Below are 18,851 nucleotides of genomic sequence, written 5' to 3'. Positions count from 1 at the left end.
AAGTCAACACGCAAGATAAACGTGCATAATCCTGCCATCATGTGTCCGATATCCCCCTGACTTCTCGGACACGCAGCAGGAACGTGCGTATTCAGACACCCACGGACGGGTTGGGCCGTGCGGCCCATTATCTCCTTCCATACTGATTAGACCACACTTGTGTGTCAGGTTTAGGAATTAATCATGAATATCACAGACTTGATATGACAAATGGTAAGGTCACGGGATGACCTCCCTACCAACTTCCAGGTGCCTTCTCCTATAAATATGGAGACCCTGGGAGTTGATAGGGGTTGGAAAAATAGTCTTGTAAGAACTATATACTTTGTAAACCAATTACCCAGAAAAGATCAATAATATTGACTAGTGGAGTAGAAGGATTTTAACCTTCGAACCACTTAAAAACGTGTCTGGAGTCACCTAGTTCTTTCCACAAAGATCTCATATCTGCGACGGTTTTACTTTTAAGTACTAATCTCTTTCTCTTCTTCTCTTAATTATCTGTTGCCGAAGAACCGCGTCAACAATAATATATATAAAAGATAAATCAATAAACTAATGGGTTTATACTTTTTTTTGAATCCTGAGTTATTAGATCTTGTGTTTTGATAAATTATTTTTTGAACTTTATATTTTATAAAATTATTAAAATAGAACCCTAAACTCAATTTTGGTTAATGATTTCTCAACTAAAATCACAAATAAATTACCAAACTAACAATTCAGAATAAAAATAAAATTATTCTGCTTAAAAACTGTATTGTTATATTCAATTTTTTCTTTATTAAAATTAAATTTAGAATCCTATTTTAACAATTTTACAAAATATATGATTTAAAAAATAATTTTTCAAAAACATAGAATAAAAAAAAAATATAAAGCCTAAACTAATATATAAACTGTGATTTGATAGGGGGAAAACATGATAAATAATATTATGTAGTTACTTAGTCAAACATCATATTTCACTTCAAGCTTGGTCCCTCAATAAATGCTATTGTACAAAAAGTCATTCATATTCTTAATCTACATTAACATCAATATATATATATATATATTTCAATATCAAGAAATAATAGAGTTATATATATAAGATATAGATATCTAGTTCTTCATGTCTTTCATGCATGTTTGCAGTTGAGACTTTTAAGTATAAAAATGTAAAGTTTGATCAGGATTCAGCTAGCAAATATAAAATAATTGTTAAATTAAATTATAGTAATTAAGGTGCAGTTACTGGAGTCAATATAATAAAAGAGAAATTAGAATGGAATGGTTGTTTATTATGTATACTTTGTGCTGTGCTGGTTGGATATCACAATCAGTTGTCTTTTGCAGGAAACATTGCCCCCTAAATGGAGTTCTTGCAGGTACATACAAACAAAAATATATAGCTGGATAAAGGCAGTGCCCATCTTAAAAAGGAACTGTATTAGCATAAGCAGACGAAAGATTAGGTGAAATCTAACACCTTATAATAATAATAATAATAATAATGGAGATTGCTTAAACTATTTATTATGCATGATCATTTTTAATTTGGGTCGAAATTAACATAACAGTATCAGACTATCATCTATCAGGGTCTGATTTATTATTTGTAAAAAAATGATAATGTTTTGAATGGTCGCACAGGGTAATTTTTGTCTTTGTACTTTTTACATACGAAATTGAGTGCAGAATATTTCTACAGTGGCCATTGAATGTGATACAATTTATTGTAAATCTTTGTAAAAATTAAGTAATGCTATACCTGTATAATATGAAAAAATAAAATAATTAGGCTTCAAGCACACTATTATATGTTAATATTTAACGATTTTTTAATGATACATAAATTCCTGATTTCTAATATTTTAGTTATAATTTTATCAAGTTGTGGGTTGGAAATGCTTGTTCCTTCTACTAAATTATTTGCATGCCACGGACTAAGCCTCACTTCACTAAGGCCTCTCACCGACACACCTCCAATTAGCACAAACACCAAGGGGCATATATGTAACTCCAATGAGCATTTCCACGACCGTTATTTTAGGTTGGGGGCATTCTAGTCATTCGATGTTCAAGGGAAGGGTCAATACCGCAATTTCACAATGAAAGCTACCATGTGAGTTCTTGATCCATGAAAGATAGAAAAGGTGTTAGGAAATCACGATACCCACGTGCCGTGGCGCGTGACCCTGGGATCAGTCTTCGTGTCTTACAGGAGCTAACGTGGAAAGCATCGCGGTTAGCGCAAAATATTGCAGCCTTTGAATCAGAGCCACTGTTGACTTTCACTAAACAATTGCGAAAAGTCAGAAAGATGAACGGTGTAGAACGGTCTCTCCCCAATTTAAAATTTGTACTCCTAACGTACGATAAGGATTGCTTCCACTGGTAGGCTTTTGTACTATGAAGTTTGGTCACTGCTTTACTATTTCATGGCCTAAGTGCTTCTTGTCTTGCTCTGAAACTTCTTTCTTTGCAGATTTTTGCTTCATTCCATTCCACATAGTGGCGTCTCTCTCTCTTTCTTTAGTTGAGTTGTTCTTTACAAATTTTCCCACTTAGTCATTTCTCACCTTTTCTTTTTGGTTACTTTCCCAGAAAGAAAGAGAAGGAAACAAATTATTGTACTGTAATCTCGCTAGGCTGGCATAGATCTTTTATACTGAGCTGCTTTTCCTTGACCCTTAGAGAAAAGTCTCTGCTTTATGTTGTGAAATCAAGGCCATTGATTATACTTTTACATGAAACTATTATGGTGGAACCCATTTTTGCTCTTATGTAATGGAATGTTGAGCTGCAGGTTTTGATTCTTTTTGTCTTTTGGCCTTATTTTTTTCGAATCTTTGTCTCTGAAATTTAAATGAGTGAACTTTGAGTCTCTAGTTTGCGCTCCTTTATCGAATAGAATATGAAGAATTTCTGGGTTTTTTTCTTCTGCTCTTTTCCTATCATTTTTGCTCTGCTTACTCCCATTTCTACTGCCCAATTGACTCCAAGTGAGACCCGTCTTCTATTCCAAGTCCAAAAGCTTCTGGAGTATCCTCAAATCCTGCAAGGATGGACTAATTGGACAAGCTTTTGTTACCTTCCTTCTTCTCCTTCTCTCAAGATTGTCTGCCACAACAATCGGATCATAGAATTGACCATAGTTGGAAACAAAAGCTCCCCTTCTCACATCCCAAAACTAGGTTCAGGGAACTTAGTTGTCTCTCAGCAAAGCTTATCTAAAAGCTTCTCCATTGATTCTTTCTTCACAGTTGTAACAAAGCTCTCAAACTTGAGAGTTTTGTCTTTGGTGTCCTTGGGCTTGTGGGGTCCTTTACCTGGAAAGATCAACAGGTTGAAATCACTTGAAGTGCTAAACCTTAGCTCAAATTTCATATATGAGGAGATACCCTCTTCGATTTCTACTATTAAAACTCTGAAAAGCCTTGTTTTGGCTGATAATTTGTTCAGCGGGAGTGCCCCAGATCTTAAAAGCTTAGCCTTCCTTGCGGAACTCAACTTGGGTAACAACCACCTTGGACCTGGATTTCCTTCCTTGGGGAACAGCCTTGTAAATATCGTTTTGACGAATAACTCTCTGAGATCTCAGATTCCTTCAATGCTCATCAACTTTGATAAGCTTCAGCAGCTTGACATCTCTGTCAATAATTTTGTGGGGCCAATTCCTACTTTCTTGTTTTCATTGCCTTCAATCCAGTCTCTCAACTTGGCTGGAAACCAATTGAGCGGAGCACTTTCCTTGAACATAACTTGCAATGCGGAGCTCAAACTTGTGGACCTTTCTCACAACCTTTTGATTGGAAAATTGCCACCATGCATTGGATCGAAATCTATTAATCGGACGGTTCTCTATACCTTCAACTGTATGTCAAGTGGGAACGCGAGGTATCAACGGCCATATGCGTTTTGTCATAAAGAAGCTTTAGCTGTTAAGCCCCCGGCTAAAAGAAAAAACAAGGAATCAGGCTCCAAATTAGGCCTAATTCTTGGTATAGTTGGTGGTGTTGTGGGGATGACCGCAGTTATGGGGATATTGATTTTGATCATCGTTAGAAAATCCGATACAAGAAATGAAAACGACCAGTTCGACAAAATTTCATTGCGTAGCTTGCCAAAACCAAACATCGAAACAAGTAAGATCCTTTTTCTGACGTTCTCTGCAGTCATTTGAACATGGTTTGCCTTGTGAAACTTGTATTGATCGAATTAATGTTCTCCACAGGGCGTGTGCCTCAGCCAATGAGGTTAGCATCTATTGGATTACCACCGTACCGTGTTTTTTCATTAGAGGAAATTGAAGACGCAACAAATAACTTCGACGCTTCAAACTTGATGGGCCAAGCATCTCAGGGAAAGGTAATAAATGATTAATGATATGTTTTTCTTGTTCATTTCATTTGTTAGTAACTAAATTAGTATGGTTTTCTGAAGCACTTAAATTTGATATTCTACAGGTGTATAAAGGTCGGCTTTCAGATGGTTCTGTTGTTCTTGTGAAATGCTTGAAACTGAAGCAGAAGCACTTAGTTCAGAGCATGATTCAAAGCATTGAAGATTCGCTGTCGAAGCTAAGGCATCGTCATTTGGTAAGCGTTCTTGGACACTGCACTGTCACCTATCAAGACCATCCCCATACAGCTACAACAGTCTTTGTTGTTCTTGAGAACATGACAAAATCGCTAAGCGAATATGTCACAGGTAAGGATGGTGTAGTGAATTTAATGATGGAAGTCTCAAATGCTCAAAAGAACTTCTGTGATACCTTCTTTATGGCAGATTGGAGAAAGAAAGAAATGCTGAAATGGCCGCAAAGGATGGCGATTACCATCGGATTAGCAAGGGGAGTCCAATTCTTGCACACAGGAGTTGCACCAGGCATTTATGGAAACAAATTGAAGATAAACAACATATTATTGGATGAAAGTCTCTCTGCAAAAATTAGTAGTTATAGTATCCCCTTGCCATATAAGGTTAGAATCGATTAAATGTATCTAAAAACTCAAGAGGTTCAGGGTACCATTGTCGGTATTAATTGTTGCAATTTCAATAACCAGGTTGGTTTGGAGAGTCCTCTGCACGGACAAGGTGTTCATCTAGACAGGTATTACTCCTATTCATTCTTCTGTTTCATCTTCTTCTTCTAGTTGTTGCCGAGTTCACATTTCTAGGAAAAAATTTCAAATGCAGTACGGAAAATGAGGAGAAGGAAGATATTTATCAACTGGGTATTATACTACTGGAAGTTATTACCGGAAAACTAGTGATATCAGCTAGTGATTTGAATGAGACGAAGCTCCAGGTATTCGATTTTTTTCATTGTAATAATCACTCTAGTGACCACTGACCACTAATGTTAGTAGAACATTAATTTTTTAATTCTATTCGACACTTTTGGTGTTAAACCGATATCAATTTTATTTTTCCCTCTGGTTGCTTCTCTTGTCACAGCTCGAACGAGGCTTAGCAGATTCAAAACTGAAGGACGCCGTAGAACCTTCCATTCAGGGCTCGTACGCATACCAGTCACTGAAGACCGCAGTTGAAATCAGCCTAAATTGCCTAGGCAAAGACCCAAACAGGCGTCCTTCAATAGAAGACGTCCTCTGGCATTTACAATACGCAATGCAAGTTCAAGAAGGATGGACCAGCAGTGGTAACCTCAGTTCACAAATGTAAAAAGCCTTTTATCATTTCAACTTGTACAACTGTCTAGACTTCAATGTTTGTCACTTTAACGCCTTTATAAATAAATGTAAATACATCTAGTGTTTACCTTTTATGTTTTGATTCTCTTAATTTATTTATTAATGATTCAGACAATGACGTTTTAGTGCCCACCCTCCTTTTTCACCACATCTGATCAAATAAAAAAGAAAAAGGAAAACATTGAGAGAAAAAGACTTCTATGCAAGGAAAACTACAAAAAACAAGATGTAAAGAAAATGGCCAGTGGATACAGATTACAGGCCATACATGCGTCCGTGAACGCCAAGCAAACATATCACATAATCAGAGAATATGGAGTGGCAGCAATTTAGTTTTCAGAATCTAAACTGTAATTTAAACAGGCCATTTCGACTGAATCTTAACAAGTTTTGTAGCATCCAAGCAGGAGCAATTAATCAGCAGTCCAACTCTGCTCGACAATCTCACGAACTCTCCTGTTGTATTCACGCTTGTTCTCACTAAACATTCGTGCCGCTTCAGAATTTGCAGGAGAGTTTGGGTTGGGATCACAGAGCAATGACTGCAATAAAAGCAGAGAAGGCTTAAAATTGCATTATTAAACCCGGAAAGGCTATAAATTGGTATTCATAAACACAGATACAAAAGATGAAAAGATGGACCCGAAGTGGAAACTAAAACTTTCACATCCAAAGGTCCAGTTAATATTAGTAAGACGGTCTAAAGGTACTTAAACCATGGTTCCTCAAAAATCCACAGTACCCACCCCCCCACACACACACATTGCCTCATTCCTAGTAGACGGTGGCGTAAAAAGAGAGGATTGGTTGGTGTCATCCACTATTAGTAAAAGTTGGACTTTATGGAGCCAAAAACCTATATTAATGACTCAATGATGGGACGCTATACAAGCATGCCAGGATAGGCAATAAAAAGTGGGCGTTAAGTAAAAGAGGCAATAAAATTGGACTTTAAAGAGCCAAGGCCTCTGTTAATAAATCAACGATGCTAAACAATCATAGACATGGTAAGGCCTCCATTAATGACTCAATGATGGTCCGCTATACATATAGCCAGGATATACTTTCCCTAAAATAGCTATAACCCCAGAAAATTTGGGAGGTTTAGCTAGACAAACAGAAAACAATACTAACCAAGGAAGAATAACTTTTCATACCTGGATAGAGGTAAGTATAGCTGCTACATCATAAATAGGGCTCCATTGATTCTGTAGAATATCCAAACAAATACTTCCATCTGCATAAACTGTAAAAAGAGCAAGAAACGAAATAAAATTAATACAGCAAACAATGAACACAGTACCACATTTCTTCCTATACTCATCTCCATTTTCACCCAGTAGCATCTACCTTGGGCTTGGGCTACTTTGGAGAGGCCCATAGCTAAAGCAAATTATAGCAAACAAGTTTCTTTCACTATAGCAGACGTTCAATTTGAGCTAGAATTGCCTAATTTCAATGACTTAAAAGGCAAAAATTTGCATCATTTTTTATGTACTAAAAAGGCAGATATAAAATCCATATAACAAGAAGATAGAACAGGTATGCAAATGTGAGAGAACTGGACAAGACAAACTATCTAACATTGCACTGACAAGGCAAACAAAGTAGAAAATGAAAGACATTATTCGGGTATTTGTTGTTTGGTTGAGTGACCACCTACATTCAAGCTGTAAAAAGATATAGGTTAATGCATGTATAGATCTCTTTTCTACTTACTGTTAGGATGAAACATTCGAGAAACAAACCGCACTGTTGGTGGCTTATTTGGATAATCCTCTGTAAATTGAAGAGTCAATTTGAACGTACCTAGAAGATGCAAGACCAAAGATACATTTCATTTATAACAAAGCATAGCTGATGAAATAAGTTAAACTTAAAGAAAATTGACAGAATTGTAAATGACATAGAATCCTCCTCAGATCCTAGCAGGTACAAGAATTAAGTTCTCACCTCCATCCCATGGGGTGTCATCAGGTCTGCAATCAAAACAACATGTAAGAATACTTAATACAATTACGACTAAATCATCGAAATGGAGATAAGAGAAAGACATTACTGTTTTGATTCCAGACATACCCAAATATAACAGCATTCCATAGCATAATATTATTATCTTGTGGAGCGCCGCTTATTCCCGCAGGAGGATCATGTTGCAACCTCTTGAAATCCCTCATCAGTCTCTTCCTTGCAGGAGTCGACATTCTCACCGCCTATACCATCAAATAAAAAGACAACCAAAACCAAATTAAGTTAGTAAGAGTTCCAGAAAACACACAGAAAGTCCGCATGCAAACACAAAGTTGAAGTGTGAATCAAAGTGTACAGAGTACAAGTTTCAAGAAAGCAAAAAATTTAAGTAATTGAACCTTCTGATCGAACAAAAAATTAAAGTAATTGAGCCAATATTGGCATACTCATTTTTCAAATGATCCCCGCAACCATCAGCAATATAAAACGAATTTTTGCTTTACCAATTAACGTAAACCCAATATAGTGTTGCCCTCAAGTTATGGAAACGACACAAGAAATAAAATCTTGAATTATGGACTGGATTTGGTACACACCCCTTTGATCATCTAGATCACATGTTTTGGATTTAGATGCACCTTACTCAATATGAACCACATCACATGTTTTACATATAACTAAGGTACTTTGAGAATAGAAACCCAATTGAGGCGGAGATCGCAAGAAGAAAAACAACTCCAAAGCAAAGGCTCGTAATTATTACTCATCCATGTGACTAGGTCAGCACAATAATATTCATTTTTCCCAATCTTTTTCCCAAGAACATAACCCTAGATCCACAACACAATCCAAAAAAGTTTAAACTAGCAACATCCGAAAACCCCCCGAGAAAGAGAAAATTAGGGTTTCTTTGTTGCTAATCAACTAAGATACAAAATAACCTCATTCATTTCAGAATCAAATTGCTACAGAACAATAAAGAAAAATCGCAGCTCAAAGGGCATACCTGAAAGGAACGGTGCGAGCGGCTTCAACTCTTGAATGAAAAAACTACAAAATCAGCACACAAAGGAAGAAAATTTTCCAATTTCCCCGAGAAAGGGAAAAAAAACAAAAAGAAGAGTTTGAAGGGAAACAGGCAATAAAAAGAAATGAAGTAGAAATTATTATATTTATTATTATTAGGTTAAGTTTAAGAATCTAGTGTTATATATATAGCCATATGTAATTGGCAGAGCCCCCAGCACTACTCAGCTCTCTCTCTCTCTCTTATTACATAACTATTATACATTATATATATGCTATGCATTTGTGTGGCGCCCACCCACCATCATTTTGATAATTTAAGATCACTATCAAGCTTTTCTATCAAACACATGTAAAAATTACACCCAAACACTTATTTTTTTTACTATTTTATATCTAATTTTTACAATAAATTACACGATTCTCCATTTCTTTTAAAAACAATTATTTCTTTTAAATATAAATTATAAGAAGAAAAAAAAAGATTAATGATAGAAGAGAGAAATATTACTGAAAATTATTTAAGAAATTAATAGTAACACTATAAAAATATATAAAGTGCTTTTTAATTTAAAATTTTCTATGTTATAGTTTTTTTTGGACAAGTGATAGCATTTCAAATAGAACGCATCATAAAGACATTAGTAATAGGTGAAGAAACTCTAAAAATTTAGATAATAAAGCTAAAATATTAGAAAAGAGAATGCCCAACTCATAATAATTACCAACATTGCTCTTAAATGCCAACACTAAGGAAAGTGGGTCAGAGCAAGCTGCTTGAATATGGGGTCCCCATGTATGTGTCCAATTTAAACCAATAAGAAGAGCTAAGACTTTTGCCTATAAAACCAAATGCTTCCTGAAAAGAACCAAAACAAGATTAGTAGCATTGTTATCCCTAAAAAAAATAGTTTGATTATGTGGCACTCTTGTATAACATGTGGCAAAAGGAAAATGCTATTCGACATCAAAGTTTGGTCTAATATAGCGACCATGATGAGTGAAGAATAAGAATATTGTTGATTGTTGTATATGTAGTTGTTCGATGTATATGTATTTGGTCGGGTATAAACTTTAGGACACGTAGCTCGAGCAGCTTATTACAAAAAATATATGTTTTGAATGTACTTTTTTAATCATTTATATGTAAATATCGTGATAAAAAGGCTATCCAAGGCCCAAGGCTCATTATGTAAGGCCAAAACGTCTATATATTATACTGAATAACTCATTTATTTTTTCATGCACACTTTACACACAAAAACTTTATTGTTTTGTATTTTTTCTCAGACTTTAAGAAACTTAGTTGAATCTTGTTCTTCTAATCTTGAGTTTGAGATTCTATTCAATAAAAGTGTTAAGTGGATATAGGTCATTACTAATACTTGGGGTCGAACCACTATAAATTCTTGGTGTTCTTTATTTTATCATTTAGTTCTTTAATTATCTATTGTTTTATGATATTCAGTGTCGTTGACCAAATCTGTGGTCAACATTTTGGTGCTATTGTTGAGAGCTGAACTTAAGAATATCTCTTATATCTTCATTCATCTCAATCCACAATGGCCCGGAGAAAGAATACTAATGAATCCACTGCTAATCAGACTACACAACCAATACCCCCCACATGGTCCCATTGACCCCAATACTAAGCATAGGGTAAATTTGGGGGAAGGTGCCACCCAAGAGGTCAAGCAAATTCATAAAGTCATGGGCCTTATACCAGATGAAGTGGCTAATGTTCTAGCCAATCAAGAAGCTACACAAGTAGTTGTAGTTGAAGCTTTAGCCAAGCAACAAGCTGAAATGGACTGACAAAGGAGGATTCTAAAAGAACGACAACATGAGATAGAACGCAGGTGTAGGGAAGCTGTTTTGGTGGCCTCAAACTAGCTTTACAATTAGCTCGAAGAGGAATGGCACCACCAGCACCTCCAATCTAGAAGAATCTGCATCAGAATCTCAAACGAAAAATAGAGGCTCATAGACCACAATCTATCAGAGGTAATGACCAAAAAAAAAGATATGCTATTCCTCTCCAACAACCACGAATGAGTAGAAGCCATCATTGTAACAGATTCAACAAATCGCCAAAGGGACAAAGAAATATATTACCTGACGAGCAAATCATGCATGTTGTGATGATGAATTACCTCAAAATCCAGAAAGAGTTCACCCAAAAGATTGAGGTCAAATGCAGGTTTTGGTTGACATAATACATCAAGATGCCATGATCAGGGTATACCTCGTAACGACCGAAGTGCTTAACCCTCTAATCAGGGAAATCGAGAGTATCGACCAGGACCACCCTCCATGTACTAGATGGTCTGGGAGATGATGAAGTTGATAGTGGCCAAGCCAAAAACCACCGATATAGAGGATGTCAACCAGCATACAGAGATCGTCATGGTGATGATGTAGGGAATAATTAATATTACAATTACTCCCAAAGACTAGGAGAAGAGTAACCAAACCCTCAAGATATACCACCAAGATAAAATCATCAAAATCCTCAATATCCTCTTCCAATGAATAATCAACCAAATAGTCAATTCGCTAGAGGACGATAGAGAAACACGAAGAATTTTTATAGACTGGGGATTGCAGTACCAAACAAAGGAGATAATTTAAGGAATGTTCTCAACCAGTGTAGGGAAAAGCTTGTTGAATGAGATGGTTCTATTATCCCTATAATCATTATCGAACAACTAAATTGCAACACAATCACTCCACCAGTTCCACAAATGAATCAAACACAAACTAATCATGCAGTTTTACCAACTATTCAAGCATAGCTCGATGCTTTGAATCAAATGGTAAGAAGCTTGGTCCAGTAGAAACAACTAGCTTCTATAGACATCGAGCGATGAAAATGAATTCCTTTTTCCAAAAAGGTCAATGCAACTGAGATACCGAGCAAGTCCAAAATTTCAATTCTACCTACATATAATGGTAAAGAAGATATAGTCGCGTATGTCAACAAATTTGAAGTGAAAATGGATATCCAAAAGGTCCCGAAGGATGCTCGTTGTAGAATCTTTCCATCTACACTCTCTGATTTTGCTCAATAGTGGTACTTTAAATTCCAACCTAGCTCAATAACCTATTGGGATATGTTCGTAAAATCTTTTTATGCCCAATTTTATGATGCTCGAATCCATCCTACTGGGCCTAATCATCTCGTCAATATCAAGCAAGGGGAAGATGAGCTTTTGAATGATTATATCTAAAGATTCATGAGGGAGTATACTCAAACAAAAATAGTTGTGACGACAAATAGATGGTGGCTATTATGGCTGGCATCAAGGTTCGAAGTCCATTATGGGACAGTACACACAGGAAGTATGTATATTCCTGTTAGGTTTGGTGCCCTAAAATCATGTGAAAATATAATTTTATTGATTTAAATAAAAGTAAAATTTTATTATATTTGATTATTGAAATTATTGGTTGAATAATTTATATATAAATATCGGATAATTCCATATTCATTTATGAGAATATGATCTTGTATGCGTACGCGAGAATTAAGATCATATATAATGAATAAAATAGTCAGCAACATAATAAAGTATGAAATCTTTAGTTAATGGTTATTGGTTTGGTTTTCTATGCATATAGTTAGATGCAAGTAATATAGATTCAAAATACTGATGTGGATATATATTTTGGTAAATGTACTTTATATAATTATGATTATATATGGCTGGACCAATGTGAATTAATTTATTTATAAACTTACCGTTTGCAATAAAGATTTAACTTATATCTTAAAAGATGATCAATTGTAGATCATTTTAAATCCTAAGTAGCCACGAACTCATGTTCATGTTTATTGAATCTTTTGATTCATTCGTTAAGGTCTCTTAACATAATGAGACTAGTGACTTTTGTTTTGTAGATTCAATATCTTGAATGGTTGGGAACATGATTTTACAATAATGGAATACATGCTTTCCTATTATATCAAATATTGGTTCCCTTAAGGGTTAATTCTGTGACTGGATAGTTATTGAGATCCAATCGATAATATGATTATAGGTTAATTATTTACTAGTGAATTAATAGTTGTAGTGTCGCAAATTTACTAATAAGACTTAGGACCTTGATTATCATGTCAGAAGGGAAATAATGTATTTAATTATGTTAATATGTGAATTAAATGATTATGTGATTAAAAATGCATGTTTAGGTGAATTAAATATGCATGTAGGCCCAATTTGGTTATTAGGGGCATATTTGTAATTTTGGCCCGTTGAGGGCATAAATGTGATATATGTATGTATTGTGATTGATACCATAAGGTTGTGGTGATATATTTGTAATGTGTGATCCGAGACGGTCCTAGGGAGCAGATTAGCTAAATAGTCACAATGGGGTCAAATACCAAGCTCGGGAGGAGCCTAGGGGTATTTTGGGAACAGGGACGATGTTGGGGAATTACCGGGTAACGGGTGGTGATTTAACGTTTGTTTAGGTGTATCGAGAATTAAATGGGGATTTATAAGAACACTCGAGGATTTGGCGGGATGTGGCAATTGACAGAATTGCCCTTGGTGGCATTAAAGGATTAAGACAGACTTGGGGGTATTTTGGACTATTTTAGCTAGGGGAAAAACTTAGACTTATCTCAGAATCTAGAACAAGTTAGAAGGAAACAGAAGAAAGAAACACCAAAAAATCTCAGCTCTTGCTCTCTCTCTCTCTCTCGGCTCTCTCTTCTTTTCTTGGGGACTTAGCCAATTTTTGAAATTTGTGGTGGTGAAACTCAGAATTTAAAGTTAGGAACTTGGGGAAGACCAGCTAAGGGTGTTGGAAAGTTAGTCTAAGCTCAGAATCTTCACTAAGGTAAGGTTACTTTCATGTATTTGTTGGTAAATTTTGTTGAGAATAAAGCTTAGGTAAGTTCTAGACTTACATTGAATTTGGTTTGAATTGGGGTGATTTAGCTAGCTTTCTAGAGTGCTAGCACTGCCTAAAGTGTAGTAGAGTGATTGTGGGACTCAACTCTGGCTATGGGGTATGTTTAGATTGAATTCCAGGGAGGTTAGCTTTGTGGAATGCATGTGGAATTCTGGGTGTTGGGGCTCACGTCGTGGCCCTGTTCATCAGGCGTTGCGGCCTGTTTGAACATTTAGGTCTGGGGGCTTCGAAAATTTGCCCAGGCACCGCGGCGCAGGGTATAGCACTTTTGCAACTCGTGTCCTTTAGCATAGAGGGCTTTGCCCTCTTACTTGAGCGCGTCGCGGCCCTTAAAGGTTGGGTCGCAGCTCAAATGTGAAATGTTGGTTGTTTGAGGGTTTTAAGCTTGGGAACCCAAATGTCAAGGCTCAAGAAGGATTCTACTACCCAGTTTAGTAGAATTCAAGGTCCCGAAGGCTAGAATAATATTCTTAAGTTCTTATTTGGTTTAGGGCTTGATGGATGGTTATTATGAATGCGTTGTGACTAGGTTTACGTCAATGCTCGGGTTAGAGGACTGTGCTCGGGATCGCGGTAATCAATCAGCTCGGGACACGGGTAAGAAAACTGTTGTACACGTAGAGCAGGGCATGGCCCTATTGTTTGTGTTTCATGGCATGGTCCTATTGTTGGGGGAGAGTGAGATAACTCCACCACAAAAAATAGAATCTACACAAAATTTGGATTGACAGAGACTTAAAAAAGATTAAGAAAGAGCATGCAAACCCAAGTAGAACAATGGGGTTCTTCAAGTTTTGATGAAGCTTCAAACCCTAAGCAGATCCACCACTTTGAACAATTCTTTGAGCAAACCCTTGAGCAAACAAAATCACAAACCAAGGCTTGTACATGTTGAGAAATGTTGTCCTAATACTCTATTTCCCAGCCACCGTTGATGCTTAAGGCCTTCTCTTGAGGAAATGAGGATTAAGATTGAACAAGCCTTCAACTCTCTACGTCAAGCACTTTCTTGGAGAGTTTTTAGAGAAAACTAGAGATTCTTGGAGCTAGAGAGAGAATGAGGGTAGAGAGAGATTAGAGAGAGTGATCAAGTCTCCCAAATCACTATTTTTGACCCATATATAGAGTATGCACTATCATTAGGTCTAACCAATAGGATTAGACTTGGAAAACACGTTATTTTGAGCATTTACGTAAATCCACGTAATACAGGAGGCGACGCGTCACCTGCTAGAGTTTCTGGAAACCCTAGCTTTTAGGCGATGTGTCGCCTCCAAATGTACAGAAAATGCTCCAAAGGCCACCAAACCTTTTGGGAACCCTTAGATACTTTTATGTATCACTTTGGACCCAAATTTGCATTTTATAAGTGCCTACAATTTGAAACTCAAATTCACATCTTTACTATGTGAATTCTACTGAGTCTTTATACCTTGCTTGTATTTTAACACTTTATCATTTGTGTTTAACGAATCATAACACATATTGCTTGTATTTAATATATGTGTGAATATCTATGAATGCTATGTTGTGTTATACATGTTTATGAATGAACGATGAAGGTGGGGAACGGTGAAGGTGGGGAACGGCAAAGGCCGAGAACAGCGAAGGCCGAGAATGGTAAGAAGCCGGGTACGACAAGGGGTCGGGATCGATGTTGAGCACGCTGAGTGCATGCCGCTAGGGCAAGACCCTCCAAGGGTGCTGTATCCACCCGCTCGGTGAAGACCGCGAAGTTCAAGGCTTGGTAAAGCACCTGGGTCGGTGTAGGCCGCTATGTGTTTAGTCTGTTGACTGCCTTGCTATATATATTGTGGACTGATATGTGTGAATTGTTATGCATTAAGTTTTCTTGCGGGGCTTCGACTTATGGGTGCTCTATGGTGCAGGTAAGGGCAAGGGTAAGGTCTACCAACCATGAGTACGGAGAGCGTGAAGCGACGGGTACATGTTCGGCCTACCTGGTTGCCATGGCCAGGGTTATTTTGGGAAATTTACTATAATGGTTTGTTTTGTCGCTTAGGTCTGCCATATTTATATTTTTGAGTTGTAATACATTTTCATTTCTTACGATTACAATGAATGTTCAAAGCTTTATAATTAATGTCGGTAAATGAGTTTTATTTCAATTTAGTCACACTTTTAACCTAAAACCTCGATTAGCGAGCTAATGACACATTTATAACTCACATGGTAATGACTCTAAGGTAGTAGGGTGTTACAAATTGGTATTAGAGCGTGCCAAGGTTTATGGTTCCTAGAGATTGACCGAACATGTACGCTCGCTGTCAGTGACAAGCTTGAATTAGGGTTAGTTGGTAATTAATGAACTATATTGTAACGCCCTGGTTACCCCAGAACAGTTACGGTGAACAGTGAACCAGAAATTTGACCCGCTACCCGAGTCCTTTGGTTAAAAACGTGATCTAAGTGTTATTATTGGGTTAAGGTGAAAAACCGGTGAAAAGGAAAGGATACATTTCATTAAATAAATAAACTTCTCATGAGCCTTTCAAAATGTTTACAAGTAGTTCTTAATACAAAAGAGTCGCTAGTGTTTCAAGTTTACAATCCCCGCCGGCCTAAGCGGCAAAAATAGGGTAAACCCCTAGTTCCTCTGAGAACTCCTTGACCGTGGCGGTCAAGCGGCCCAATATGTACACAACATCACCCATGCTCTCTACTCAGGGTTGGTTAAGCTTCTCCTTTCCTTTACCTGCACCACACAGCACCCATGAGCCAAAGCCAGCAAGAAAACACAATAAGGCATGACATAATATCAACAATGATCATTATAACCATTCAAGACCAACAGTCCAATACAGATAGGTGACAACAGCAAAAGTCACAAAGATGGGTACAGCTCCCTCTAGCCATGTGGCGATAGGGTCACCAGGGCTTAACAGATAAGTGGTTCTTTCGTAAGTTTGATCAGGACAGGTGCATGGTAATTGGTCACCAACATAACCTTCCTCCCGACTCTAGAGTCGTAACTGTGGACAACATCCCCTAGCCATGTGACAAACAGTCACCGGGGTCATATACCTTGGCTAAGTACATCTGGTCTTAGACCCGGCAAGCACTTATAAGTTCTTCGATCTGAGGGTCGGTCCCGCATTAATGCCATGGAGCTATTCAATGCGTGATCATCGACTTTAGAGTCGGTCCCTCACTAGTCAGTGCCATAGACAGGTAACCAGCGTTCACTAGCATTTAATATGCAATCCATGTCCACAAATATCAACCAACATGCTTCAATAGCAAGCCATGCATATCATATACCTATATAGGGTGCAACTGTGTTCATACACTGTTTTCTTACCTCTGGTTCGAGTGAAAGTTATTATAAGAACGACCCCTGAGAACGATCAATCTTTTAGCTCCTTAGCGGTTACCTAGTCACAACCAAATATAATCCATTAATGAGAATCCACATAAATAGGGTCTTAACCTAAGCACCACTCTCGGGACCTTGAAACATGCCCACACGGTGAGTAGATTCGATCCCGGGCCTTAAGGATTGAAACCCCAAGTCAAAAACCCTTAAAAACACTCAAAACGGGACTTAGAAGGAACAGGGTAGCGCTACAGTGCTCAACCCCCAGCGCCCCAGCGCTATACTCAGAGCCACCCAAATTCCAAAAATCCTCCTGAGGAGCGCTGTAGCGCCCTAAGGTGGGCGCTACAGCGCTACCTCCAGACCCAAACTCCCCTGAACCGACCTTCTTCAACTCCTTCGATTCTAACTCGATTTCCAAGCTTCCAAATCCTATTATTGATGCCAAATGAACCCAAAAACCATCGTAACACACCCCAAACATATCAAGCATGGGAACCCTAGCCAAAACTCCCAACAAAACCAAGAATTCACCCTAGAAATCTCAGCTGCAAAACAGAACCAGAACAAGGCAAACCAGAGAAATCCATGGTTAGAAGCTTACCCAAAGTTCAGCTTATGACGCTCTTCAATAATGGAACACACTCCCAAACTCCCAAGGCTTGCTTCCTAAGCTTGAATCCTCAAAATTGGTTCAAAAACCACAAAGAAAGGTGAAGAGAAGAAGGTACGGGAGAACTTTTAGACATACTCTGTTTTTCCACCATCTTCTTCAGCTATCAAAGGATATATCAATCCTAGGGGTGAAATGTCCATTTTACCCCTAGGTAAATTAATAGTTTCTAAAGTCTCCCAAGGGCATATTTGGTACTTCCCTCCTATCTCGTTAATCATAATTAACGCTCTCCAATTCCCGCTATTCTCAATAATCTCAAACACCAATAATTCACAACCCGTTACCCGTTAATACCCGGTAACACTCAAATCATTAAAATCACCCCAAGACTCAATCCAAGCCCCGACACTTACACCTGTTGTGACTAAACCGCTAATCATTATTCTAAGATCGTCTCATGCCGAATAGCTCGAACAAACCCACATTATAATGTGGTCTCAACACATATCATCGACAATTATACAATTATACAATTATACTCTCAATGAGCCAAATGACCATCACACCCCTGTAATTAAAATGCGGGCCCACATGCATGCATTTAACATCATATTATAATATAATTCACATATACATGCATAACACATTTAATGGCGTAATTAAGCAGTTATGGCCCTCCCGGCCCACTAATCCAGCCATTAAACCATATTAGAGAATCTGGGGCATTACATTTTTAGTTGCTATAATATTCAAATAATAACATTTAGATAGAGTATTTGATTATAAATTTGGAGTTTAATCTTATACTTTATGCATAACACTTTTCCACTGTTACATTTGATTATTTTTATAGCATTTTTAGTTTGTTATATTATATAAATCATAACGATTTGTTATGCTTATAATATATTTCTAAATCATAACATATTAAAAGTCTAGTAATAAAATTTTGTTACTTTAGTGTGGATAATATATTTTAAATTTTATTTTGATAAGTATACTTATAAGGTTTTTTTTAATTAAAAGATTTTCATTATTGTATTTTGATAAAAAAAAATCAAAATTAATCATAAAATGTAATTCTCAATAGATTGATAAACCACAAGTATTACATTAAACAATAACTAATTCAAACCATGAATATGTCTACTTCATGAGATCTTAGTTCTAACTTAAATTTGAAAGCATAACATAATAAATTTTTATAATCTTGAACATTTTTTACTTTAAAAATGAAAAACATAAACATTACAAGATACACAAAAGTAAATCATAC

General features: G+C 36.9%; 2 protein-coding genes across 2 annotated transcripts; one reads left to right on the top strand and one right to left on the bottom strand.

Moving 5' to 3' along the window:
* Positions 1 to 2,447: 2,447 nt before the first annotated feature.
* On the top strand, positions 2,448 to 5,776 carry LOC133823094 (probable LRR receptor-like serine/threonine-protein kinase At1g14390). Its single transcript, XM_062255687.1, has 7 exons — positions 2,448 to 4,130; positions 4,220 to 4,353; positions 4,452 to 4,695; positions 4,774 to 4,967; positions 5,052 to 5,098; positions 5,185 to 5,296; positions 5,446 to 5,776. The coding sequence occupies exons 1-7, from the start codon at positions 2,900 to 2,902 to the stop codon at positions 5,671 to 5,673; spliced, it is 2,190 nt and encodes a 729-aa protein (XP_062111671.1). The 5' UTR covers positions 2,448 to 2,899; the 3' UTR covers positions 5,674 to 5,776.
* A 107-nt stretch (positions 5,777 to 5,883) lies between these two features.
* On the bottom strand, positions 5,884 to 8,688 carry LOC133823095 (ubiquitin-conjugating enzyme E2 2). The gene is made up of 6 exons (XM_062255688.1): positions 8,680 to 8,688; positions 7,782 to 7,915; positions 7,656 to 7,681; positions 7,422 to 7,511; positions 6,860 to 6,948; positions 5,884 to 6,244 (listed from the first exon to the last, which is right to left on the bottom strand). Exons 2-6 carry the CDS (start codon positions 7,904 to 7,906, stop codon positions 6,116 to 6,118), a joined length of 459 nt encoding a protein of 152 aa, XP_062111672.1. The 5' UTR covers positions 7,907 to 7,915; positions 8,680 to 8,688; the 3' UTR covers positions 5,884 to 6,115.
* Between the last annotated feature and the right edge of the window lie 10,163 nt (positions 8,689 to 18,851).

Source organism: Humulus lupulus, chromosome 3, assembly GCF_963169125.1.
Source record: "Humulus lupulus chromosome 3, drHumLupu1.1, whole genome shotgun sequence".
NCBI classification, from domain to species: domain Eukaryota; kingdom Viridiplantae; phylum Streptophyta; class Magnoliopsida; order Rosales; family Cannabaceae; genus Humulus; species Humulus lupulus.
The sequence above is the reverse complement of the archived record's forward strand: the minus strand, read 5'-3'. Positions and strand labels throughout refer to the sequence as shown.

What these genes read in the sequence shown, in the direction of transcription:
- LOC133823095 (XM_062255688.1), bottom strand. Translation starts at nt 7,906, where the DNA reads ATGTCGACTCCTGCAAGGAAGAGACTGATGAGGGATTTCAAGAGGTTG. An exon ending in TGGAATGCTGTTATATTTGG is followed by an intron (nt 7,682 to 7,781) that starts GTATGTCTGGAA and finishes TTTTGATTGCAG; the next exon opens with ACCTGATGACACCCCATGGG. An exon ending in CTATACTTACCTCTATCCAG is followed by an intron (nt 6,245 to 6,859) that starts GTATGAAAAGTT and finishes CTTTTATTGCAG; the next exon opens with TCATTGCTCTGTGATCCCAA.
- LOC133823094 (XM_062255687.1), top strand. Translation starts at nt 2,900, where the DNA reads ATGAAGAATTTCTGGGTTTTTTTCTTCTGCTCTTTTCCTATCATTTTT. An exon ending in GCCAAGCATCTCAGGGAAAG is followed by an intron (nt 4,354 to 4,451) that starts GTAATAAATGAT and finishes GATATTCTACAG; the next exon opens with GTGTATAAAGGTCGGCTTTC. An exon ending in GCTAAGCGAATATGTCACAG is followed by an intron (nt 4,696 to 4,773) that starts GTAAGGATGGTG and finishes TCTTTATGGCAG; the next exon opens with ATTGGAGAAAGAAAGAAATG.